General features: G+C 52.9%; 1 protein-coding gene across 1 annotated transcript; it reads left to right on the top strand.

The window, feature by feature from the left end:
- The first annotated feature begins 7,182 nt into the window (after positions 1 to 7,182).
- Positions 7,183 to 20,480, top strand: KRT7 (keratin 7). Its single transcript, XM_052640894.1, has 9 exons — positions 7,183 to 7,509; positions 8,870 to 9,081; positions 11,419 to 11,479; positions 12,633 to 12,728; positions 14,051 to 14,215; positions 15,318 to 15,443; positions 18,308 to 18,528; positions 19,919 to 19,953; positions 20,323 to 20,480. Exons 1-9 carry the CDS (start codon positions 7,183 to 7,185, stop codon positions 20,478 to 20,480), a joined length of 1,401 nt encoding a protein of 466 aa, XP_052496854.1.
- The last annotated feature ends 261 nt before the right edge of the window (positions 20,481 to 20,741 follow it).

The raw sequence follows: 20,741 nt of genomic DNA, 5'->3' as shown, positions 1-20,741 counted from the left end.
AATGGATGATGATAAACTGACTTTTAACTATGTTATAAACCAGAAAAGATCTTTGAAATGGAAGACAGAGGGAAAATCCTTCCTAGTAGGTTGAAATTAAAATGTCAGATTATTTTTAACCAAGCCCAGGATATGGGATGGAGAGACTGGTGGAGTTGAGAGGAAAGAGGGGATAAAGACAAGGAGATAGAAAGCACAACAGTGTGCACTGAGCGGAGGGTATCATATAATGATATGATTTCGGTATGTTGATAGGGAAGCATGGGTTCAAATGTAAATTGAAACCTTGGACTTCCCTGGTGGTCCAATGGTTGGCGGTCCACCTGCCAATGTGGGGGACGTGGGTTGGATCCCTGGTCCAGGAAGATTCCACACGCCATGGGGCATCTAAGCCCTTATGCCACAACTACTGAGCCTGTGCTCTAGAGACCATGAGCCACAAATACTGAAGCCTGCGTGCCCTAGGGCCCGTGCTCTGCAAGAAGAGAAGCCACCTCAATTAGAAGCCTGCAGACTGCACCTAAAGAAAGCCTACATGCAGCAACGAAGACTCAGTGCAGCCAAAAACAAACATAATCAATTAATTAATTTAAAAATAAAGAGATACTAAAATATAAATCGAAATCTAATTATGAATAAACTTGAGATACATAGGAAAAAATTCCAAACACCAGGGAGGAGAAAAATGAATTTAAAAAAGAAAAAAATTGGAAGGACAGCCACGACTGTAGTGACCTACACGGACAGGTCAGGGAGTGAGATTCAGGGACGTGAAGAGAGGACGTTCATCTTTCTCTCTATGTGCTCCTTGAGTTTTTGAGTTGTTTTTAACAAGTAGGATGTATTGATTAGCAGCCTTTATAATTAAAGACAATGAAGTAAGAAACTCTGAAAAGTTAACAGTGATCAAAGGTGCAAGCAGATACCATCTGCGATGTTTTTGGAGAAAACTGTTCTGTCCTGATTCACCGTTTTTTAATACTGATTTTTATTTATTACTAATTAATTAATTAGGCTGTGCCAGTTCTTAGTTGCAGCACACTTCATCATGGCATGCAGGCCCCTGCACTGGGAGCTCCGAATCTTAGCCACTGGACCACCGGGGAAGTCCCCTTGATTCGCCGTTTCTTTCTCAGCATAACTGTTCATTTTCTACAAATGACTAAGGAATTTTGCTCAAGGAAAGGGCTAGGGAATGGTATGTAGATAACTCTTGAGGCCCCAGGGTGAAAAGTGCAGACTATATGCTATAAATGTAGGTGGCTACCTGTGTGCTTACATGTTCTCGCTTGTTGCAGAAGGAGATGACCTGGTAGCCCTCTGGGGGATTCAGTGTTCTCAAGGCTGGAAAATCGGACTCTGATGAGACTTAGGTGACCCCAGATCGTAAGCTGCTAGAAGGGTGGCTTGCTAGGGAGATCTCTAGCCCAGATCTTCTTAACCTAGAAGTTAGGGTGCCTGGATTTTTGTTGCATCTCTGCCATTTTTGTGAGCCATCTATCTTTGTGTGAGTCACTTTACCCTCTCTGAGACTCATTTCTCACCCCGTAAATACTACATTGCTACACAGAGTCAACATTCTCTAAATGTCTATATCAGCAAATAAAGGAATGAGAGAAGTGACTCGCCCAAGGCCCATGGGAGCCGTGCCTAAAGCCCACAGGTGTCTGTGCAGTTCCATGCTCTACAGGCCGCGCACACAGTGAAGATGATCTCTCCTGTTACTGAAAGTGGGGGTCCAGCTTCTCGTCACTCAAAAGCCAATAAAGAAGTCAGGTGGGTGGAAACAAAAGTTTGCTTTATTTTGGATGCCCGCAACCTGGGGTTGGGGAGGGCAGATGCCCATCTGAAGGCTGACTTCCCCCTCGCTCTCCCACAATTATGGGGCAAGAGCTTTTATTGACAGAGTGAGGGGGTTACATGCGGAAACAGTACAGTCAGCTCAGACAGTCACCTTGGAATTGGTCACCGGTGGTTTGACAGCGTTACCTACCAAGATGATTCTGCTTTATCATTCTGCTCCATCTTGTCTCGGCTCTCAACACTTGCAGTCCCATTTTGGGAACTGGGGAAAGCTTTGCAAAGAAGAAGAGCTTCCAGCCAGGGAGAGGTGGGCATACATCCAAGGTACAGACTGACCCAGAGATGGAGAAAGTGACAGAGTTAGTGGCTAAGTCGTGTCCGACTCTTTTCAACCCCATGGACTATAGCCCACCAGGCTCCTCTGTCCATGGAATTCTCCAGGCAAGAGTACTGGAGTGGGTAGCCATTCCCTTTCTCCAGGGGATCTTTCTGACCCAGGGATGGAACCTGGGTCTTCCACATTGCAGGCAGATTTGGTACCATCTGAGCCACCAGGGAAGCCCCTAACGGAGGTTGCTGCTGCTGCTGCTAAGTTGCTTCAGTCGCGTCCGACTCTGTGCGACCCCAGAGACGGCAGCCCACCAGGCTCCCCCGTCCCTGGGATTCTCCAGGCAAGAACACTGGAGTGGGTTGCCACTTCCCTTTCCAATTCATGAAAGTGAAAAGTGAAAGTGAAGTCACTCAGTCGTGTCCGACTCTTAGCGACCCCATGGACTGCAGCCCACCAGGCTCCTCCGTCCATGGGATTCTCCAGGCAAGAGTACTGGAGTGGGGTGCCACTGCCTTCTCCACTGAAGGAGGTTAGAGGGAGAAAATGGAATAATTGGATTCAGGACTGGAAGTGGTGCTGTGGCTGAAGAGCCTGCCTGCTGACAGTGGCAGAGTTCTGAAGAGCCCTGTGTGTGAGGTCAGAGTGTGAGGTTTCAGAGACGCAGCAGTCTGGGGTCTTGAGAGCGGACACAGGCAGAGACAAGAGAAAAAGGATGGACACAGAAGGCACTGGAACTGGGGAGCCTGGATCAGGCTAAGACGCTGTGTGGGTCATATGCCTGGAGATGAGGTTTGGGGTGGGGAGGGGAGAGGAGCACCCAGAACCAGGATCCAGAGTCGCTGGTGCATGTGAGGGAGTGGCCAGGGGATCAGGAGGTGACTGCAGGGCCTGCTGGGACCAGCCACAGGGTAGAGGGTAGATGTGGTATAGCTGATGGTATGCGCCTCCTGAGAGTTTTTTTTTAAAAATCACAGTGATTTGTACGATCAATATATAAAAGTAAAATTTCAATCAGTGTACAAAGGCTTTTATTCTTTTCAATAGACAGCGTTTCTCTGAATGTGTGCAGGTCAATGCATTGAATCAGATCCAACTGATGGGCATTCATATTGTTCCCTGTGTCTTGCTGATATAAAACAATGGAAACAGAGACCGTGTGTGTGTGTGTGTGTGTGTGTGTGTGTGTGTGTGTGTGTGTGTGTGTGTGTATGCACTTTTGGTGAGAACATCTGTAGGGTAAGTTCCTGGCAGTGAATGTGCTTGGCCAAGGACAAGCATATGCATTTCATTAGTTTCGGTTATGGAGGTAAAGGAAATGCCTTTAATTTTGATAGCTGTTGCCAACTTACCCTCTAAAGAGGATGCACCAATAGATGACACCTAAAGAGGAGGCGCCAATAAAGGACAAAACTTTGTTACCCACACACTCCCTAACACTGTTAGCAAATGATTTAGTCATTTGATAACCCGACAGGTACAAATGGCTTTTTATTGCTATTCTAGTTGTGTTTCCTTAATTTGAGTGAAGCTGAACTTTTTTTTTCATGTTTAGTATTTGATTTTGTTTCTTTCTCTTCTTTTTTTAGAAGCAATCCAGCAGTTCAAACTGTCAAGGTTCAAATCCTGGCTTTTTCTGCATACTAGCTGTGTGACCATGGGCCATTTACTCGAATTCATTTGCTTTACCTCTCTTAAAATGAGGTAATAATGTACACTATGCAAAGTGCTTATTGGAGAAGGAAATGGCAACCCACTCCAGTGTTCTTGCCTGGAGAATCCCAGGGACAGGGGAGCCTGGTGGGCTGCCGTCTCTGGGGTCGCACAGAGTCGGACACGACTGAAGCGACTTAGCAGCAGCAGCAGCAGCATGCAAAGTGCTTAGAACAGAGCTGGGTGCAGATAAAGTAAGTACGAGGTAAGCACCGGCTGATACGATACGTGTTCGTTGCCCACTTTTCTTTTCCTTATGGATTTGTCTCTTTTGGAAAGTTGGCTGCCATATATGTGTTTTGTCAATTGACTTTATTTAAAAAAAATTGTTTTGGCTTTATTTTTAAAGTATTACATTGCATGTGGAAATGTTAAATGGCTTTTGTTATGATTGCAATAATTGGAATTCCAAGATAATGAAAACAAATTATGCCTTAAACATTTGTTTTCTTTAGGAATCTAAGGAGGTATTTGGAGGGGATGGACAATGAGTAATGGAGCCAGAAAGAATGTCTACTCCACTTCTCACAGAGATCCAGTCTGTTCCAGCTTTGAGGGCTGTGGGATTGTGGTTTCTGGGCAGGTTTGGTGAAGCCAAGCAGGACTGTGGACCTGGGGCAGCTTGCTTGTTCACAGCTGGGTCCAGAGGTGCAGGGGAGGTCAGGTGGGCAGTGGGAGGACAAGCGATGTGCATGGTGTGCGCCTGTGTGTGTGTGTGTGTGAGTGTGTGTGTGACAGAACACTACAGAGATGAAGCGAGCCTCTGGGGTGGGGAGGAACAACTGGTAAAGGTTTCGGAAATTTATTCAGCTCAAGATTCTACCCAGAATCTCCCAAGGGGGTCTCTGTGAGGCCAGCAGACACATCGGCTGATGGGAGACCGGATGGGCTGATGGGAGGCCAGATCAGCTGGTGGGAACCCCTGGATGGGGTACTCTTGCAGGGCAGGAATTTGACCCTTGGCCTCTCAGTGTTGATAGCTCTGTGTGAAGCCCTCCAGAAGGTGTCTGTGTGGGCAGCCGGGCACCCAGTGGGCTCAGGGTGCTGGCCTGGGAATGGAGGGACAGGAGGAGGCTGGGGAGGGCTGGAGCAGCCAGAACACGTGAGGGAGGAGACGGGGAGCTGAGGGGCGGGTCCAGGGCAGGTCTGGAATGGGGAAATGTGGCCAGGAGCCAGGCTGCGTCCTGGGCCTGAAAAGCCCACAGGCCTTTTTCTCCTTTGTTGTGTTCTCCCAGCTCCTGCTCCCCATTAACCTGCAGGTTTCACCTCTGGTGAAGACGCTGTGGCCCAGGGCGGGGCAGTGACTTGTTCAGGGTCACCAGCATTGCCCAGCCAGAGATTTCCCAGGCCAGGAAAGAAGTGGGGGTGTGGGGTATAGGGGGAGGAATTCCTGGTATGGGTGGGGCGTAGACTCCAGAGGGCAGATCCTGGGAGGGGGGAGCTGCGTCTGGGGGAGCGGAGGGGCCAGCTGTGGAACTTGGGTGGGTTTAGGAGGTGGAGGGCTAGGGGGCTGGGGTGGGAGGTAGTGGGGAAAACAGTTGAGGATGAACACTGAGGGCTAAGGACTTTAGAGTGTGTGTGTGTGAGTGTGTGTGTGATGTGCATGTGCTCATGTGAATGCTATGGTATGTGTGTGTGTGTGTGTCTGTGACATGGTGTGCATGTAGGTGAAGGTTTGTATGAATGTGTATGCGCGTGTATGTATATATGCATATATGTATGTGAGTGTGTATGTGTGTGAGTGTGTGTCTCTCTCTCTCTCTCACACACACACACCCTGCAGCAGACACACTGAAGGTCTCCTTGGGAATCCCTTGGCCTGAGCTGTCCCAACACCACTATGGAGGAGAAGGAGGGGAAGGGGCCTGGGTCTCCACTGAGATCACGGAGAAAGGGTTGCTGCTGATTAGTCCTCGTTGTCTAATTGAAATGAAAACCAGGAAAGGCATTCCATGCCCACCCTCCTCCACCCAGGATGCCCCCAAGCGCTTGGTCTGAAGTGACAACTTGGCCTGTGAGGCTAGAAGTGGCCTAAAGATGACAACAGCCCTGTCAGTTGTCTTTTCGAAAAGCTTCTCTGGCTGCCTCTCTAGCAGAGCCATGCAGAGGGTGTGGCACGTGTGGCTGGAGACTAGGAAGTGAGGCCAGTGCTTAGCTCCTTGGTCCAGCGTTCCTTGTTCCAGCACATTTATCCCCATCTTCATCCTGGGTTTGAAACTGCTGGGGATTGTTTGGTGGTGGCTTCAGCTGTGGGACCTTTAAACAGGAAACTGGCAGGGGTGGGGAATAGGCAGGAGTGTCTGAGTGCAAATATAAGCATATTGCACAGACGTGCTTACAAAAGTGTGCAAGTGTGTATTCACAGACGCACCTATCCACCTGCTCCCCCCAAACAGACTCCCATTTGTATAAGTTCATTCCCAATCATGCAAACACATATGTAAACACAAATGCCTAGAATGTGTATACAGCCAAGCCCAGGAACGTGCAGGCATGTACGCACAAAACACTAGCACTAAGTGTCTCAAATACACACAGGTGTCCCCTTCTTCTCCTGAGACAAATGAAGTAAGTGGACGGGAATGTGATTTGGGAGTTGGGGGAAGGGCAGGCCCAGGGTAACTATTTTCAGGGACCTCTGGGCTTCAGATGTCTCCTGGGTGGGGAGGAGAGGGGCAAGAACTGGGGTCCCGCTCCACTTGGCCTAGTCTCTGTATAGAAATGAGGTGCGGGGGCCTGTGGCCAGGGAAACCAGCTCTGGGGGGCCCACCTTGGGGTTAGCTGACTCAAGAACTGAGCTGCTTCATCTCTCAAGTTAGAGATGAACTTGGGTGGGAATGATTTTCTGGTTTTCAGTATCCTGGGGAAGGGACGGGAGGGGGGAGGCTGATTCCTGCCCTAGAACATTTTGTTCACCTCTTAGCTCAATCTTTTATCGCTTGATCTTTCTGCTGTCAGAAATCTGGATATTCTTCTCCTCTTCCCTATGCCTCCTCCAGGAAGCCTCCCCTGACACTCAGATGGATTGGGCCCGCTGTCTACCACCGCTTTTCGCATTCGCCTGCATCAAGGGGTCTGGGGGTCTACAGCCCTCCTCCCCAGTCTGGACTGGCCCTGGCTGGGACCGAAAGCCTCGGCCAGGTGGACCGCGCGGAGGGCGGAAGCGCGGTCCCGGGAGGGGCCAGAGGGCAGAGACAGGTGGCGCGCAGCCAGCCCCGCCCCTACCTGTGTAAGCCGATCCGCTCGCGCGTAGCGGATAAAAGCGGCCCTGTTGCCCGGAGGTCAGCGAGTTCAGCCCCCTGTCTCTAGCCGCTCGTTCTATCCAGACCCAGCTCAGCATGTCTCTCCACTTCGGCTCCCAGGTCTTCAGCTCGCGCTCCGCCGCCTTCCCGGGCCGTGGCGCTCCGGTGCGCCTGAGCTCGGTGCGCCCCGGCGGCTTCGGCAGCAGCAGCAGTCTCTATGGCTTGGGCGCCTCTCGGCCTCGAGTGGCCCCGCGCTCATCCTACGGGGCCCCTGTGGGCACCGGCATCCGCGCGGTCACCGTCAATCAGAGCCTGCTGACCCCGCTTCAGGTGGACATCGACCCCTCCATCCAGCAGGTGCGCCAGGAGGAGCGCGAGCAGATCAAGACCCTCAACAACAAGTTTGCCTCCTTCATCGACAAGGTGAGCTCCCTCACTGCCAGGGGCCAGGCTCCAAGGCCCCAGCAGCCGCCCCGCGGTGCCACACGTGAGCCGGGCGCTGGCAGGGCTGGTACCGGCTCTCTTTCCTCCGATATCGGGGACTGAACCCTCCCCATGAATCCTGTGGCTGTTTTGCCAACCTCAGCCTCTCTTCCGGCAAGCTACCCAAATCAGCCTGCTTCTTCCTCCCAGAACGTGTGCCGGGGGCTGTCCTGTGACCTGGAGTTCTTGGGCCGCTTTTAGCGGCCAGTTTTCGAGCTCCAAACTCTGGGGGCCTGGACTTCTTTCCCTGGGCCCTTTTCTCCGAGAGGGGGCTGTGTGGAGTCGGAGATGGGGTAGGTTGAGAACACTTCCACCTGTCCTCTCCAGCAGTTGCTGGAAAGAAAGGGCTGGAGAGAGGGAGGCTCCCAGCCCTGGCTGCCCCACCTACCTGGTCTTCCAACCCTCTGTTTGGTGGTGGGAAGTGAGGCTCTTCCTGCCCTTGGAGAGAGCCCATTGGGGGTACTGAGTGCCCCCGGGAACGGCCATTTAGGAGGTGTTTTTCTCGGTTGTTCAGGTCCCAAAGAGTGGGGGATGGAAATGGGGGTGCAGACTTGTGGGGCTGGACCCAGGAACTAAGGGCTAGTTCCCTGGAGCAGGACCAGGGCCTCCTCCCTTGTGTAACTTTCTGCTTCTCTGTTCCCCCATCTCCTCCTCTCCTTCACCCTTCAGACCATACACATCCTTCAGGTTCTGGGGCAGTCTCCACAGGAAGCCCCAGGCCCAGGCTTCCTCCCCCTGCTACTTAGCTGCAGCCCCCGGGTCCTGCTGCCTGAGTGGCTGGTCTTGAGGAGGCTGGCTTCCCACCACCTGTCATACTGGTGCTTCTTAGGGCTCCTTTACACTGGCTTGATTCTAGCATCCTGTCCTGAGGCCTTGTTGGACAAAGAGGGAAGAGGGGAAGGGAGGATATTGAGAGAGGAAGAGATAAGGTCCCAGCCTGAAGGGAGGGGACCCCAGTCAGGCTCAGGATGAAGATAGGCAGGAGGCAGCCCTTCCGAGAGGGCAGTGGAGACCATCACCTGTGGTGTGATGGGGAGCAGAGGAAGGAGGAGACCCTAAAGTGTAAGCACTGGGACATGTCAGTGATCTGAGCCCTGGACACACTGGAGACAGAGAGTCCTGGAGGAGAGGCTAGTTCAGGGTGGGCTTCTTGGAGAAGAGGGCCAAGGGCTAGGGGCCCAGCTTGGGGGAAGAGCCAGTGGGGATGCGGCTTCTGCCAGGTGCTCATTGGGAGACCCTCCTGACCGCGCTGAGTGGCACAGTCTGCCCTCCGTGAGTTCCCTCCTTCTGCTCCTTCTAGGTGCGGTTTCTGGAGCAGCAGAACAAGCTGCTGGAGACCAAGTGGACGCTGCTGCAGGAGCAGAAGTCTGCCAAGAGCAACCGCCTCCCGGGCATCTTTGAGGCGCAGATTGCTGGCCTGCGGAAGCAGCTAGAGGCCCTGCAGCTGGATGGGGGTCGTCTGGAGGTGGAGCTTCGGAACATGCAGGATGTCGTGGAAGACTTCAAGAATAAGTATGGTCCCCCAGTGCAACCTGTGGGGATTCGTGCCCTGGGCTAATGTGCCCCTCTCAGCTCACCCCCTCATAATCCTTCTGGGGTCAGAGGTCAGGGGGTGCTGCTGCTCAGTACAATAACTCCCTCAAGGGAAGGAAGGTCTTGATTCACAGGTTCCCTGCCTCTCCTCCCCTTTCTTCTCTTTGTCTCTGGGGGCCGTTTCCAAGTCATTCTGGTCCTTTCTCCCGACTCATTCCCAAAGAACTCTCTCAACGCTTTCCTGATCCGCACCGTTCCCTTTGGGAGCCTGACAAGGGCCCAGGAGACAGCAGGGCAGGAAGCATTCTGCGACAGATGTGCGCCAGAACTTGTATGACCCTCAGATTATTCCAGAACAACTCCATTTTGTTCCTGAGAGGATTAGAGTCCAGCTAGTTGCAGGGGCTTGATTGAGATTGCAGAGTAGATCATTGGGAATGCTGGGTCTTGCTTTGGGGCCCCGACTCCATACATGGAGCCAACTTGAGGAGGAAAGAAGCAGAGAGGGCGATTACTGTGAGCGATGGGCGAGGTTGCAGAGGCTGGGGTTGGGGTGGGGATGGGGGTTTCTGGCCAGAGCAGGAACCAGAAAGGAGGCTCTGAGGAGGGGCAGGGAGTGTGGAGGCTGGTTTTGAGGGCAGGCCTTTGAGGTGCCCGCCGTTCTCACTGAATAGAAACCAAAGCCAGAGGCTGAGTGGGCATCCCTGGCCTGTGGGCACGGGGTGGGGGTGGGTAATGAGTGAGTTCTGTGCTCTGCCTGGGGGTGTATGACTAAGCCGGAGCAGGGCCACTTCCTCTGACTGGAGGTAGAACAAACAAAGGCCTCTGAAGGGAGCGCCCTTCCCCCCTCCCCCAACTTCCCTAGGGCAACAGGATTAATCCCACAGCAGGTGGAACCAGACAGGTGCAGGGCCGGGGAGGCCTGGGACAGCCTGTGAGCCCCTGTTGTCCAGGCCTCTCCTGCCCTGCATGTGTGCACACACGCACCCCCCAGCCAAAGCCCCAGAGCACTTTCCTGGGGCCCCAGGCTGAGCTCCGGACCAGGCTGAAGGAGGAGCTGGAAGGAGATGTGGGGAGGGGTCCTGATGCGGCTGCCCAGGGAGCCCTCATCCGTGTGCCCTCTGGGCCCAGCGGCACAGCAGGAATGGGCAGACAGCCTTGTAGATATTTTTCTAACTCTTCTAGAGGATGGGGTACGGGGAGTGGACTTTGGGGGTCTGGGCTCCTGGAGGGCCTCTGTCTGCCCGAGCATCCTGCTCCCCACTGAAGCTGCCCCACATTGCTCCTGTTGTTCTCAGTTTCCGGCACCTATTTTGAATCCTCCAGTAAACACTGGGCCAGGCCCAGCTGCCCTCTTGCTCTGTGTCCGGCTTTGCTGGTGTCCTTCTATGGACAAGGGGCTGGCTCCTTGAGAGAAAGAAGGATGGGAGGGGGGCTGTGAGAGTAGGGATGGGGGCTCCCCACCTACTTGGGACCTGGTTCTTCTTCCCGAGTCCACAAGGTTCCTCCTCTTCAGGTCCCTTCTTCACCCTCAGCCAATGGGATTAAGCAGGTTAAGCTCAAGCGTCAGATGACCAGGCTTCAAGTCTGGGCTTTGCACTTAGCAGCTTGATGACTGCACAGCTTTGCCTCTCAGCGCCTCTGTTCCTCTTCCTGTGAGTCACATCAATTGTTAACAGGATTGTTGTGGACATTAAATTAGCGAATGCGCAGGAAGCATGTAACGGGGCAGGGCCATATGAAGCGGTCCATAAGCATGGCTGTTCTCTGCCTTCTCACTCCCAGGATATGCAGCCTCTGTCCTTAATTCACATATGTTCCCTGCTCCCCCACCCCCACCCCCTGCCAAGACTCAAAGTCCTAGGAATAGCCATATGGATGAGTCAGGGACATTTTGCGTCATAAGTGAAAGTGAAAGTCGCTCAGTTGTGTCCAACTCTTTGCCACCCCATGGACTATACAGTCCATGGAATTCTCCAGGCCAGAACACTGGAGTGGGTAGCCGTTTCCTTCTCCAGGGGATCTTCCCAACCGAGGGATTGAACCCAGGTCTCACACATTGCAGGTGGATTCGTTACCAGCTGAGCCACCAGGGAAGCCCAAGAATACGGGAGTGGGTAGTCTGTCCCTTCTCCACTGGATCTTCCTGACCCAGGAATCGAACCAGGGTTTCCTGCATTGCGGAGACTCTTTACCAACTGAGCTACCATGTCATTAAGGAGGGAGTGAAGGTGATGCACGGCAGACCTTCGCACTTGGATATGAGGGGACAGAGGCAGAGTTGCACCAACACCATGCTTCCCTTCTTTGCTGTAGGTATGAAGATGAAATTAACCGTCGCACAGCTGCTGAGAATGAGTTTGTGGTGTTGAAGAAGGTGAGGGGGGCATACAGGGAGGGTAGGGGACACTGTAGAAACAGGGGCCCGGGGACCACATGCCTCTCACCAAAGCAACCAATAGGGACCTGTGGTCAGAGTCTGGTGGGTCTATAAGAGGGAAATGATGGGCTTGGAGAAGGAAAGATTTGAAAGCCAGGCCCTTTATAAGGCTATAACGTGTACATGTATGTGTGTGTGCGTGTGGTGTGTGTGTGGCAAGTCAGTAGACTTGTTTCTGGGCTTGGAAAGATTAGAATTAAGACACCAAGTTGGAGGTTAGAGAGGGCAATTGCAACCCCACAATAAGTAAATGTTCTATCAGTTAGAACATTCAGTTACGGATGAGGGTGGCAGATGGCCGGCCTGAAATAGTGAATGAATGGGCTGCCTTGAGGCAGAGTGAGCCTTCCTATACCTGGAGGTGTGCAAGTTGAGTTTGGAAGACCTTAGGAATAAGGGCTTGACTTAAGACTATGCTTTCAAGTACACTTACTCAGTGTCCCAGGCCCATCCACAGAAATGTAACCTGCCCTGGAGTGCTGGGCCCTTGGAGATTCAGGGATGAGTGGAAGTGAGCGCTCCCCACAGGAGGAACCCACAGCAGAGGATGGTGCCCAGACATCATCTGGACTTGTGGTGTTTTCTGTGGCCTGCCTGCTTCAGCATCACCCAAGTTGCCAGTTACACATTTGGGCTGGAGATTTCTCATCTCTGGGTGTGGTATCCTGGAGTCTGCATGATTTCATGCTCTCCTATTTGACTAACGAAAAGCTGAGGCTCATGGAGTTGTAATGATTTGTTCAAGGTGACATAGCCACTAGGCGGCAGAGCCGGCGGTGTGTCTAAACCACTGAAGCCTTTAGGAACTGGTGAAGCGCTCAGTTTGCGGCTTCAGAATGCTCTGGGCTGTCAGTGCTGAGAAGGCACCTCCAGTCCTGGGGATGAGTGGAGATAATGTCCATCTCAAAGCCTGGGCGGGTCCACTGGAGGGAACTTCCTGCTGTGGATATGTCAGGCAGCATGGAGCTGCTGCATGTTTCTTGGTAGGGCAGTGGGGTTTGGTCCTGGGATTGGAGAGTACTGGCTGCCAAATGTTTCATGTACTGAGAACACGCTATCCATCTACCCCTTCTGCCACCACCCCTCCCAGGACGTGGATGTTGCCTACATGAACAAGGTGGAGTTGGAGGCCAAGGTGGATGCCCTGAACGACGAGATCAACTTCCTCAGGACCCTCTATGAGCAGGTGGAGACCTCAGGGGTGGGAAATATGCCACACCCTACATGTCCTAGCCAGGGGGCCATCTGGTCCACCCTCTGCCTCTGGGTCAGTCTGGGTGTGTGTTGGGTGCATGTAGCGGAGATGACCCTGCTCTTTTCTAGATTCAGGAATCGGTGGTGGGCGAGGAGCTCAGGAAGAGCTGAAGCAGTGTAGCAGGGGGGTAAGAATGGGGGGTGGGGTGTGTGTCAGTCAAAATTGGCCTTCTAGAGACGTGGGATGACCATTTGTAAGGAAGGGGGATTGGGAGGGGCTGGAAGAAACCAGGAGGATGTTGAGGGATCTGGGCTGTGACAGGGTTCATGGGTGCGCTGGGTGGGCTGGCAGGGGAACCAGGTCAGGAGAGGCTGGAGTGCCTGAGGATGTACGCCCACCACCCAGCCTCTCTCTCTGCCTGCCCCTCCCATCTCCTTTCCTGCCCTGCCCTGAGCTTCCAGATCCTTTCCCTGAAGGGGGTCAAAAACCACTTCATCCCATTAGAGTGAGGCTCTGGCCTTAGGCAGAAGACAGTATGGTTGATCATCAGGCTGGTCTGGGACATAGTTACACCAGAGGCGAACTACAGGCCAGTTCTTACTCCTCTTCAGTCTCGCTTTCACCTGTGAATTTTGGGGGCTGGATCCTTGAAGCTGATTTTGGGCCCTCCTAGTCTCATTGTGGGTCTTTATATGTCTATCACATGTTATATATGTGTGTGTGTGTGTGTGTGTGTATGTATATGTAATTATTTTCCTCTCGTTATGAAATACATACTCATTGCAAAAAATCTAGAAAATTAAGTAAAGGATAAAATTGAAAAAAAGCTTCCTATGCCATCTCTTATCATCTTGATAGCTACCTTTTCAGGCTCTTTCTGTATGTGTATATATATAGATAAAGATACAGAAGTATACATATTTAATAAAATAGAATCATGCCTTTTTTACATAACTGTATATCATGGATGTAGTTCCCTGTCCATAAATATGGCTGTATCATCATAGAGCTCAACCCGCAGAGCAACTCACAGCCAGGACTACCGCAGTTCAGCACACTCTGTCTCTTGTTTTTTCCTCTGTGATCCCACCAGACTCTTTGATTTGACGAGCTGCTGATGGGCTCCTCTGGGAGCCGGGACTGGCAGAGCCGTTTAGTAGGTGCAGGGTCTATTGTGCCCTCTGGCTGCCTGGTTACTCGCTCTCACTCTGGCCTCTTCTTCCTTTATCTTTCCCTAGTGCGAGGGATCCCAGGTTGGGTGTGGGGACAGGAGTGTATCACCCAAGCCCTGATGCTCCATCTGGTCCCTACAGGAGCTGAAAGAGCTGCAGTCTGAGGTCTCAGACATGTCCGTGGTCCTGTCCATGGACAACAACCGCTCCCTGGACTTGGAGAGCATCATTGCTGAGGTCAAGGCCCAGTACGAGGAGATCGCCAACCGCAGCCGGGCTGAAGCCGAGGCCTGTTACCAGACCAAGGTGTGTGGTCACTGGAGGCGTATTTTCTCTTCCTGGCAGGGTCCTGGGTGGTGGCTTCCCTTACTTCTCACCCTGTCTCGAGCCTTTGGGGCCTGGGTCTCACTGTGCTGACAGGCGCCAGGGATTAAGTCTATGGGGGTCTCCAGTGCCCCAGGAAGAAGAGGAAGAGAAGGCCAGGCACCTGCCCAGGGAGAGATTCCAGCCTGATGTAAGGGGCAAGGCAGAGGAAATGGACATGGAGTAATAATTATTATAGCTGAACTTTGGCAAGTAAGCATAGTGCTAGGCAACATTTCAAATGTTTTACCTGTATTGACTCATATAACCCATAGAATAGCCTGTTAGGTACGCAATTTTATCCCTTTTTCACAGGTGGTGAAACTGAAGCATGGAGAAATTAAGTGATTTTTCTAGCTCCACACAGGTAGTGAATGGAAGAGTAGAGACCAGATTCTGGATCCAAGGGGTCCAGATTATGTTTAATCATTATATGCACTGGGCGAGGGCAGGGCAGCTGACAGGGCAGGTGCGGAGGGAATGCGTGGGGCTGGGGTGGGGTGGGGGGTGCTGGGGTAACTGAGGGAGGGAGCCTGAGGGTTTAAACGTGGCGTAGAGTGCTGTCTCTGCAGATATAGGGGGTCATCCATGGTGCACATGAGAACACAGGTATGTCAGTAAGGACTTGCTGTGTGACTCTCGGGCAGTCCCTTCCACTCTCTGGGACTCATGCTCTTCATCTGTGAGATGGATGATGCTGATGAAGGGGTTAACAGGTGAGGATCTCAGACTTCCTGTGGTTCTCCAGCGTTAGGACATGATGGAAATGGGAAGAGCACTGGTATCAGTGGGGACGGGTCCAGGGAGCTATCGTTGTCCTCCCTGTCCTGGCTGGGAGGAAGCTGAACCCTGCCCCACCCCACTGTCCAGGAGTCTGGCCTCTGGCATCGGGCAAAGTCTGCTGGGAGTCAGACTGTCCCTCCCCGGCACAATAAGCTGGGAGGCCTTGTCACTCAGAACCTGGGGCCTTCTTTGGGTGGGGAGAAGACGAGCCCCCTGTAATCATAGCCCGCCCCTGCCATACCCTTCTGTGTGGTCCCTCCAGTTTGAGACCCTCCAGGCCCAGGCTGGGAAGCACGGGGATGACCTCCGGAATACCCGGAATGAGATTGCAGACATGAACCGGGCTGTCCAGAGGCTGCAGGCTGAGATCGACAACATCAAGAACCAGGTGGGCACCAGTGCTTGTCCTTGGGGCAGGTGAAGGGCAGCCAGCTGGGACCATGCTCAGGACGAGAAGCAGGAGGCAGGGGCATCAGTCCTGCCCCTGCTGCCCTGGGGACGAGGCTGGGGCAGCTCTAGCCTCTCAGACCCACCTGTGGGCTCTCCAGGATGAAATGTGCTTGGCCAGGTGCTGGTCTGGCCAAGGGAGAACAGGAGTCCTAGCAGGGCATAGCGCTTGTGGAGGGAGCCTCAGGCTGCTGGCCAGATGAGAACCACCATTCATTACCACCTTGGTCCTGAGCCCTCTTCTTGCACCTAGCTCTGGGTGCAATGTATACCTGCGAATGGGGGCCATGGGGTCTGGGGCCAACTCGCTGTGACTCCCGAGACCCCACCACATCCGCTGACCTCACTCCCCACCACTCCCTCTCTGGCCATGCTTTTGCCGCTTGCTGGAGATGATGCTTGCCAAGCATCTTCATGCTTCAGGGCCTTTGCGCTCGGTGTTCCCTCCACCTGGAATGTGGTTCTCCCAGCTCTGCACATCGTGCCCCTTTCTTATCGTCCTTTGTTGAGGACAAAAGATCTCTTCCCAGAGATGGCTTCCTCAGCCACCTAGCCACTCTCTCAGCAGTCTGTGGGAAGATCCCTGAAACACTTAACACGCTCTGAAATGTCCTGTCTTATACTGGAGTGGGTAGCCATTCTCTTCTTCAGCAGATCTTCCTGACCCAGGAATCAAACCCAGGTCTCCCTCATTGCAGGCAGATTCTTTCTGTCTAAGCCACCAGGGAAGTCCATTGACTTACTAGGTAAGTCTTATTAATTAAGTGTAAGTAAATATTGTCCCTCACCTCCCCTGGGATATTAAAAAATGCTGTAAGAGCTGGGCCCCCCCGTCCATCTGGTTCGCTGCTCCTCCCTTCCCAGCACCTGACACATAGTAGGGCACAGGTGTCAGAAGACAGACTGATAGGAGGAGATCCTGTGAAGCTGGGGCAGGGAGCACTGATGAGAAAGGGTCCCCTAAGATCTGATGAAGGCATGGAAGTGGGGGAGGCAGCTAAGCTTCAGCAGGCATCTGCAGTGGGAAGGGAAAGAAGCTGGTGGATGACAGCTGGGGGATGGGATGTGAGGGTGATCTACCCAGAAATGTCCTCCCCTTGGAGCCCTGCAGGCCTGTTTACATGTGGGTGAGAATGGAAGCTTCCTCCTGGCACAGATTCGGAGCCATGAGTCACTAGTTCAGTGAGCCAGCATCCAGGCCAGGAGGGGAGGCACAGAGCAATGAATGGCAGTTTCCTGAACCCCACAGCTTCTCCCACGTCTGGTTCTCCTCTCACACAGCAGGGCAGGCTCAGGTCCTGAAGCTGTGGCTCAGAGGCAGTGGAATGACCCTGCCAAGGGGGCACCAGTGTGACAGGGGAGGATGCTGACCGGTCGATGGGGGCAAGGGCGTCAGCCAGCCTCCAGGGCAGGATTGGGAGGATCAGGCAGAGAGGCAGAGTGCATGCACTGAGGGGAGAGGATCTGAGGGCAGAAGGTGGTTGTGAGAATGAAGGAGGAGGAGCCCTGGGCTAGGGGATGGGATGGTGGCCCTTGGAAATGAATAAGGGGTGGCTCAGGATTCTCAGGTGGTGGAACAGTAAAGGGTCCACCTGTCAATGCAGGAGATGCAGGTTCCATCCCTGGGTCGGGAAGATCCCCTCGAGAAGGAAATGGCAACCCACTCCAGTATTCTTGCCTGGAGAATCCCATGGACAGAGGACAGACTGGCAGGCTACAGTCCATGGGGTCGCAAAGAGTCAGACACAGCTGAGCACACACACACACACCGCCCCCACTATATAGGCTCCTCTAGTGGGGGATGGGCCACAAGAGAGGGAACACTAAGGCCAGCAGGAAGTGACAGCTGTTGCTCAGGTCCCTCTGAGTCACACCACCCCTACCTGTACCTGGCGGGCTGTTGACTTGGAATCTAGGGGTTCCAGGAAGCATTTCTGTGCTCCGAGTCTCCCCGTTCTGGGCCTGTTGCAAAATGGCTCCTGTTTTCAAGGTACCTGAAAGGTGCCTGGTCAGCTGTCTGAAATTTGAGTACTACACTAGAATCCCACGGCCTTGGAGCTCCTCCAGCTAGGGGTCGGGTATGTGAGCATTTATAAATCATAATCGCATTTACTCATAATAGCATTTATTAAGTACTTACTGAATACTAGACACTGTGCCAAGGACTTGTGTATCATTTCATTTCATTACTTGAGCTATTCCCATCTATAGTTATATATCGTGATTACTGTTATTTTTAGAAAAGAGGAGACTTTTGGCTTAGAAGGGTTGATTCATCAAGATCACATGGCTTGTAAGAGGCAGAGCCAGAACTGAAAGCTAGGCATTGGGTATCCAAGCCCATGTTTTTCAAAATTAATTAATTACTGGCTGCACTGGGTCTTAATTGCTGCACGCAAGCTTTCTCTAGTTGCAACAAGCAAGGGCTACTCTCGACTGGTGAGGTGCAGGCTTCTCATTGCGTGGCTTCTCTTGTTCTAGAGCACAGGCTCTAAGGCACACGGGTTCAGTAGCTGTGGCACACTGGCTTAGTTACCCCTTGGTGTGTGGGACCGTCCCAGACCAGGGAGGGAGCCTGTGTCCTCTGCACTGGCAGGTGGATTCTTAATCACTGGACCACCTGGGAAGTCCCTCAAAGCCCATGTTTTAAACCCTTGGGATTCCCTGGTGCTTGGGGAAGGAGGCTGGTGCCAGTGAAGCCACAGTAAGCACGTTGCCCAGGTGCTCACTGCAGGATGGGGAGGCAGGAAGGCAGTGACTGATGAGGCCTGCGACCCTGGTTCAGAGCCCCGCTACTCCCCACAGCGTGCCAAGTTGGAAGCCGCCATTGCCGATGCTGAACAGCGTGGGGAACTGGCTGTCAAGGATGCACGGGCCAAGCAGGAGGATCTGGAGGCCGCCCTGCAGAAGGCCAAGCAGGACATGACCCGGCAGCTCCGGGAGTACCAGGAGCTCATGAACATCAAGCTGGCCCTGGACATTGAGATTGCCACCTACCGCAAGCTGCTGGAGGGTGAGGAGAGCCGGTAAGGACATACAAGCTGGTCGGTGGGGCTTGCAGCTTGACACCCATCCGCCTGTGAGCATTTCCTGTATCCCTCCTTCTGCAGGGCACTGAGGATGGGAAGTGCAGGGAGGGTACAGATAATGCTTGCTTCTTTGCCCTTGATGGCTTTCTGGAGGGAAAGACCTTGTGGTATAAGCTCAGTGGGAAAGTTGATAACAGCATTTTTGTGTGTTAACAAGGTCATCTTATTTGATTCTCAGAACACATCGGGTAAGCAAGACAGGTATTATTGACTTCTGAGTGTACAGAGGGTAAACTGGTTAGTTTTATTAACTGAGGGGACAGAGCCATTATGAGCTCTGCTGATTCCTGGTTCAACCATCTTCCTTGGCAACAGTCTGCTTCTCACGACATAATTGAGGGCTAAGTCATGTGGTGTTGACTGAGCATGGTGAGGAGGTAAATTCCCCCTGTCCCTAGAGATATTTGCATGCTTACCTGCAGCCTGTGATGAAGCTGGGCTGGGTTAGTCTTACAGGAAGTTCTTCACAAAAGACTCAAAACCTATGTCCATAAAGTTGGGTCTTCATTCATACCTTGATGGCTTGATTGACTCATTTTGTCAACAGATAAGGGGCCTGGAAGCTTCCTAGTGTCTACCTCTCTTACCCCTGCCCTTTGCTCTATCCCCTTCCAGGACTTGGGGTTGCTGAGGTCAGCTGGGCTTCCTTTGCTTGCTCCACTAAATTGAGGCCTTCCCTCCTCCCTGCAGCATAAATTCATCCTCACGGCCAAGGGCTTGGTGGCAATGGGGCTATGAGTCACAGAACAAACATACCTGTCTCGGATAGATTTTTAATTTCCAGTACAAGACCTGTTTCAGCTCCCCAGGCTGCTTAAAGCCACCGCTGCCTCCTCCTTCCCCTGCAGTTCCCAAAGCTGAATTCAACACTTCACATTTCATTAACCATTTCAACCCATATTAAGTAATTAGCATGTGCCAGACCTCATGCTGGTGACTGGAGATGCAGGAATCAATAAGCCACAGCCGCCTTTGAGGATTTTATGATCTGGTTAAGGGAGGCAGCCATCTACATAAACAATAAGAGCAGCTACCATTTATAGAATCCTGTGTGCCCAGGGCTTTAGGTAAGTTATGAGTTTAACCCTCACAAACAACCCTGTGAGTTTGGGACAGGCTAAGACCGCATTTACAAGTGAAGAAACGGAGGCTCTGAGACATTCCCAAGATTGTTGTAGCCAGAAGTGAAAGGCTGCAGGAAGGCTGGATGTGTGGGGACACAGGAATGAACATGAGTCCTGCTTGCGGCCTGGATGGAGGGGTGCAGGAGTGCCTCCTCCAGTGCTGAGGAGAGAGCAGCCCTCACAGGTCTCTCCTCTTCCCCCAGGTTGACCGGAGATGGAGTAGGAGCCGTGAACATCTGTAAGTCCTTGGCTGCGGCCCATCACCTGTGCTGTCCAGACTAGGCTGGGGCTATTAGATGGCACATTGGCCTGAAGACCTGGCCTCATGGAGGCCCGGAGCCTCCTTCCCTTAAACAGCTTTCAGCAGGTGCCTGGAGATTCCATCCAGACAGGCTCAACAGCCCAGCAAAGCCATGCATGAGGGCAGGGTGGGGCAGGGGGCAGTGTGGAGCAGCCCTCACCTCTGAGGCTACTTCTGGGCTGGCCCTTGGCTGTTGGTAGGGGAAGGGTGGTGCATAGAGGGAGGGAAACAGGCAGCTATGGCAGGAGGCTGGGGGCTCAGGTAGTGGGCCTCACACTGATGGAGACCTCTTCTCTTCTCTCTCAGCTGTGGTCAGTTCCACGGGCGGCTCTGGTAGCCGGCTGACTTTTGGGGGAACCATGGGCAACAATGCCCTGAGATTCTCCAGCGGTGGAGGGCCTGGGACCCTCAAGGCCTACTCCATGAGGACCACATCCGCCACCAGCAGGAGCCCCCGCAATTGAACCCTGGATGTGGGGAGATACATATCCCCTCCTCCCATAGTCACAAGGAGACCCCCAACCCTGGTCCTACCCCTCATCCCAAGAACTGCAAGACAGTTTGAAAAAAGATATCAGAATAGCTTCCAATAAAGCAGCTGCTTTCTGAGGCCTGGATGAGCCCCTGCCTGGCACCTGGTATCCTGGCTTCATTAGGCCCAGAGGGGAAGGTGTGGCGAGGAAAGGGCTCTAGAGAGCACTGGGAGAGCACACTGGTGACATGGG

Source organism: Budorcas taxicolor, chromosome 5, assembly GCF_023091745.1.
Source record: "Budorcas taxicolor isolate Tak-1 chromosome 5, Takin1.1, whole genome shotgun sequence".
Taxonomy (NCBI): Eukaryota; Metazoa; Chordata; class Mammalia; order Artiodactyla; family Bovidae; genus Budorcas; species Budorcas taxicolor.
This window is presented reverse-complemented; position numbering and strand designations above follow the sequence as displayed.

Excerpts from the sequence above, each read along its gene's own strand:
- KRT7 (XM_052640894.1), top strand. The coding sequence starts at position 7,183 with ATGTCTCTCCACTTCGGCTCCCAGGTCTTCAGCTCGCGCTCCGCCGCC. Across the intron at positions 9,082-11,418 it reads GTGGAAGACTTCAAGAATAA|GTATGAAGATGAAATTAACC; the intron begins GTATGGTCCCCC and ends TCTTTGCTGTAG. Across the intron at positions 19,954-20,322 it reads AGTAGGAGCCGTGAACATCT|CTGTGGTCAGTTCCACGGGC; the intron begins GTAAGTCCTTGG and ends CTTCTCTCTCAG.